Raw genomic sequence first — 6,000 nt, 5'->3', positions numbered from 1 at the left:
TGTTATTCGTTTCACATTCAAGAGTGTGATCTACTTAATGCAATGCAATTTGTTGATCAATTAGAAGAATTTTACGAATTAACTAATGCTCTGAAGCATTTGTAATAACAAATTAAATGGATCGCATTTTGAATATAATTTTCGAGATACTCTAAAAACATGATGGAAATTTCCTAGAAGAGACCCAATGCTAAAAATTAATTAACGTACAACGTCGCAGCAATTAATTGAGCTTGCACTCGACAAGGGAATCTCGATTCACTGATGTCTTTAGCAAAAAAAACACTCGCACGCACACACGCACACATACACGCACATGCGGATGCACACGCATACTTTTTCTCTTTCTCCCTTCTATTATTCCTCTTTGAAGAGAATTTATAATTGCAAAATTTTATACATTAACCACCGACGATAAATATCACACAACGAGATAAACTTGTAACTCGTTACAACTCAACTCTCGCACAATTTATTTGTTAGGGAGCCCCGCACACCTTAGCATACACGCGTCCAAAAGTCTAGCTACATCACAGGCGCCGTGTCTAGCTAATCGCTCTTCTACCTTATTAACTATATCCAATATTAGCAATACTCTCCTTATTACTATCTCAAATGAACATTTTTCGCGCGCGTTGTTCGTCGACAATCCGAAATTGATGAGGGAGAAGTGAGAGTCGGAGATATCAGTGGCAAAAATATTAAAAAGGTATATAACAACGCAAAATTGCCGCATACGTACGTCACTTGCGCAGCACAACGGATGCGGGGCTCGGTTGAGTGTCGGGAAGGGGCCGCGAGGAAAAGTTTGGAAATATACCTGGTTCAACGTCGCGCATACATATATGTATACAATATATGTATACAATATATATATATATATGTATATATATATATATATGTGTGTATGTATATTCGAAGCCAAAACCATGATGAAATTCGACCAAATTCTAGCACTACGACGCGCAGCGGTATTATGCGGTGCCATCGTATAAGCATCATCGCAAAGCATCATCATTATGTGAGACTTGGTGTCTCGATATTCCATGAAAGAAAAGAAAATTTATCATAACATCTTGAGCCGTTCGAACAAATCGATTGTGCAAAAACACAGAAAGGAGAGAGAAAAAACCGCTAGCATACCATAACTTTTTTTTTATCTATTTAAAAAAATTTGATTTAAATGGAACCGCATTAATCGTGGAAACAATTAGTTACTCCATCGAAAAAACTCGAATGTAAATGTTGAAATAGGTATATGTCGGAAACGATTTTCGCGATAACCCCGAGACAACTACATCGTACGTAACAATTAGCCGGTGAATGATCAGTTTCATTGCGTAGGGTACTGATGTGGCATGGTATATGTTACCATAGTGGGCTGTTGGCCCGGAGGCAAGGGTGCACTCGCTGTCGGCGGTGCTGCGGTGGCTTGCGTCGGTTGCCAGGCTCCTGCGCCTGGAGTGGGCATCCTCATGCTGTTCATATACTGTGCCTGTTGCCCATAATATTGACCATAGTATTGTGCAGGCTGCAAAAACTGTCCCTGCATCTGCGGATAGCCCTGTGGATACCAATAACTCATCTGTTGACCATAACCATATGCGTATTGTCCTGCTCCTGCTGTCACCTATTTCATGAAAACAACTTAAACTGTTATATCTCTCTATAGTTTTTATGAAATTCCATTTTACACACACACACACACACACACACACACACACACACACACATATGTAAGTTTTTATATTCTATTATTGCACAAATTAATATTTTTGATAAATATTAGGTTATTCATTACATAACTAATTTGACATTTGGATAAAGAAGAACGAATTAAATTGTCGGGAATCATCAACTTGGAATTTGTGTATTTATAATTTTGATTTATATTTTATATTGACAAGGACCCGAATTGGAGGGTCGAAATATATTTTATTCCATTTTATTTATTTTATTATTTATTTATTTTATTACATTCACATGAAAATAAAGAATTTTCTGTGTATCCAAACAGCTAAGCTCTGATGGGCTTTTTACATTTTTCACTGATGAATTCTTTCGAGCCTCATTTTATATATTTGTATACACATATGACAAATGATGTAAAACATGTATAAATTATTAGTCAATACAAGATGAAATAATTTGCATAGATTAAGAGAGAGAGAGAGAGAGAGAATGTAAACAATTACCTGTTGAGCTTGATGATTCGCATTAGGACCCACACTATTTGGATCACCATTTTCTTTACCCCAAAAACATTTAACGATGCTGCCGTTGATTTCTGTATTATGCGTCGATTCAATGGCATGTGTCGCAGCTTCCTTAGTTGTAAACTTGATAAAGGCATATCCCTTGTCTTTGAATACTCTTATGTCTTGAATGGTACCAAAAGGAGAAAAAGTTTTCTTTATCAGCTCATCCGTGATACCGTTCGTAAAACCTCCACAATATACGGTACAATTGGTCGGACTACTTTGGTTATATACCTGTTGAGAAGAAAAGGGACTAAAATTAAGATTGAATTAGGCTTCTGTTGCTTTTTCAATCATCGAGAGTGATTGAAGAGAAGAGTGACATAGAGAGTAAGATTGTAACGCTGCTAGGCGAGGTCGTTTAAGTTTATTTAAGAGGAAGAAGAAAAAAGAAAGAAGATACCTCCTCGTAGTTGGGTTTACTATTGTTGGAATGCCGCGGCCTCTCGGACCTCGGTGGCGGCGGTTTCCTAGTGGACCAGTTGGTTCTGATGCTGCGCGAACCCAGCCACTGACCGTTCATCGCGTTGATCGCCGCTTCGGCCTCGGATTTTTTCACAAACGACACGAACGCGTAGCCCTTGCTCTTGAGCGTCTGCGGGTCGCGGACGATCCTGCAGTTGCTGATTTCGCCAAAGGGCGCGAACGCTTCCTTGAGCGTCTGCGTCTCGATCTCCGGCGAGAGATCGCCGACGAAGATGTGATGGTGGTTGCTGGTGTCGAGTTTCGGCTGATTGCCTGGACTGGTCGCCCAATTAACCTTCATCTCCTTGTCGAGGAAGGAGCGCTTGTTCATGGCGGCCAGCGCCGTGGCCGCGCACTGGTGGTTCGTAAATTCGACGAAAGCATACGGATCGTTGCCGGGCTCGCGGATTATCTTGCATCCCTTCACGGCGCCGATTTGCGAAAAGAGCGCACACAAAAGGTCCTCGGATACCGAGGTGTCCAGGTTGCCCACGTACAGCGTACGTGGATTACTTTCTTCGCTCATGTTCGCACGCGCTCAGCGCTGCTTGGCGCTGTTACGGACGCACTTTCACTTTTCGCTCCCTCGTCCTCTCGTCTGTCCGTCCGTCTGTCAGTTTGTTTGTCGTTCGATCGTTTGCTCGCTCGTTCGCTCGTTCGTTCGTTCGTTCGTTCGTTCGTTCGTTGGTACACTTTCCCCTCTCGCCGAAACTATTCCGCTCTTACCCTCAACGGCCTCCACGCGTTACACGCGTCACAGTTACACAGCTAAACGGCGAGCACGACGCGACGACTATCCACGGGAAAGCGATCGTTGCGGCGACAGTGGCAACTTGACGTCACTCGCAGCTGAGCGTTCGCGATCATCAAACATTCGGACACTTACCAGACACCGATAGTTTTCCGTTAGTTTTTTCCTCGCGCACAACCGAGAATAAGAACGCTAAGCTACACCCAGCCTCTACGTCATACTAATATATAAAATGGCCGCCCCGCGCCTCACCGCGCCACGCCGCTTCGAAACCCGCTTTCCCTTTGACTCGCGCCGCGCCGGGTCGCGAGTGCAATGCACAACTATACTAATTGTAAACGCGACAAACTCAACAGCACTCGCTCCTCCGTGAATCCTGACAAATTCCGGCACCGCGATCGAACTTGCTCGCGTGTATCGCGTGCGCGCGCGCTCGCGCTCGCGCTCGCGATCAACCTGATGTGACTCTCTTGACGACTAAAAATCGGAACTACCGACTGTACCGACTCAACTCTCTATACCGACAGTATAGACGCTTAAAATTCACCCAAGAGGAGACACGTGTTTTTGTATCACCCGTCGAGCTGTCGTAATCCTAACAGGTCTCGTAATCGTACATACATTACGCGAAAACTCACGCGAACCATGCCATTGGCCTTGCGAAACTCACTCTAGGTATTCCTGGTTACTCCAAACTCCAATTTCCAGTTTATTCTTCGACGTTTATCACAACGGAAATCTCCTTGCTATGGAAATGATGCTTTATGAAGTCTTTAAAGTGACTCGCTGCACAGAGACTTTTGCATAACATATAACGCATAGTGCATAAGCGAATCAACTAATCAGAATCTTCCCTTTCCTCCCATTCCGCAGAAAAGAACAATTTCGATTGGTTCATTTCCTCTATGCACTATGCGTTATGCGTTATGCAAGATTCTGTGCCTTAAGGGCAGCCATTCCACAAAAATTCGCACAGCCGCATAATCATGCATAAAGAAAATTATCCAATCATATTTCTGTCATAAAGACAAACATAAAATACGATTAGATGATTTTCTTTATGCACACGTTTGGCTCTAAGTGGGAAGTACAGATACATAAACTCGCATCCTCATATGGACAACAGAGCTCTAACACCGAACGCTGATTGGTGAAAAACGAATAATGGGAGTAAATTTTACTCTCACAATCGACTTTTCACAAATTAGTGTTCTGTGTCAAAGCGCTGTTGCCCACATGAGGATCCGGGTTAATGCATAAGAAAATGTACCAATCAACGTCTTTTGTTTCCTTTCTTTCCATGAAATAAAGAACTCTGATTGGTTGGTTTCTTAAGTCTCATGTGTTATGCGTTATGTAAGAGTCCTCGCTTTAGGTTACATTTCCACTGAGCGCCTCAGGCATCGCATTGTCCGAGTCAACCAATCAAAACATCCCGCTTTATTTTATTAAGCCAGTTCTATATTAGTTGTAAGTTTGTATTTTGAAATCAACATTTCATATTGTCACAACAAACTTGCGATCAACTTGCAATTAATGTAGAATCGGCTTTATTTGACGCGCGACTCTTTGTGTGACATATCATAATTTTGCTCGACATTGTAAAGATAAAAGATTCTAGAGACAAATTGATCAAATTGTTAATGATAATCGAGTTTCTAAACAGAAACAGGCTCTTGAAAATTCGTTGTTTGTTGTATTAGTTATGGTTCAACCAAAGAAAGAATATCTTCAAAAGTTATTTCATCCTTATTGTTTGTCAAATGTTAAACGAAGACAAGCGATGCCCATGAGCGTGTCAGTATGAATCAGATCACGGCCAAAGTTCAATTTATTCCTAATTTTTTTCTAATTCTAGAATTGAAAATCGAACTCCGATTAAAAATAAACCGTGAATTGTGGGACTGGACCTAAAACGCTTTTCTGCCATTATTTACAAAGTCAATCCTGTTGAAAATGAATACAAATCTCTAAATATTCTTCATGTAATTCTCATATATGGTTCAAAGATCTCTTCATCCTCTTCATCTTCAACAAAATTCCTATCATGTATATTACTATTTGATTTTATTTTTGTCTTTGGACTATACAGAATATATTTAACCTTAAAACTGTTAATTCAGTCAGTTCAGTCGACTGTGGTTCCTCTCTCGCTCTATTTCTCAGTCTTTCTTTCTCGGATCTTACCATTCAACAAGAAATTTCTTACCGAACTCCCCTGAGATTGCTCGTAATTGCACCATGATGAAACTTAGGGAATCACGCGATGTGAGATGGCTCACATTTTTATCATGATAAGAGTTAGAGAATCAATACCTGTTTTCAATTCTAGAATTGAAAAAAAATTAAAAATAAATTGAACTTTATGGCCGTGGTTCGATTCATGTTGACAACGCTCATGAGCATTGTTTATATTTGTTTAACATTGACAAACAACAAGGATGAAATGATTTTTAAGTGTTGTAACCTATGTTTCACTTTACATTTTCACATTTTTCCCTACATCGATAAATTTAGTGATTTCGT

At 40.8% G+C, this 6,000-nt stretch overlaps 1 protein-coding gene across 1 annotated transcript; it reads right to left on the bottom strand.

Annotated features, from left to right (window-relative positions):
• Window positions 1–352: 352 nt before the first annotated feature.
• Window positions 353–4,122, bottom strand: LOC108688264 (nucleolysin TIAR). Its single transcript, XM_018194450.1, has 3 exons — window positions 2,662–4,122; window positions 2,196–2,492; window positions 353–1,630 (listed from the first exon to the last, which is right to left on the bottom strand). The coding sequence occupies exons 1-3, from the start codon at window positions 3,247–3,249 to the stop codon at window positions 1,334–1,336; spliced, it is 1,182 nt and encodes a 393-aa protein (XP_018049939.1). The 5' UTR covers window positions 3,250–4,122; the 3' UTR covers window positions 353–1,333.
• Window positions 4,123–6,000: the final 1,878 nt, after the last annotated feature.

This window comes from Atta colombica, unplaced genomic scaffold (genome assembly GCF_001594045.1).
Source record: "Atta colombica isolate Treedump-2 unplaced genomic scaffold, Acol1.0 scaffold104, whole genome shotgun sequence".
Taxonomy (NCBI): Eukaryota; Metazoa; Arthropoda; class Insecta; order Hymenoptera; family Formicidae; genus Atta; species Atta colombica.
This window is presented reverse-complemented; position numbering and strand designations above follow the sequence as displayed.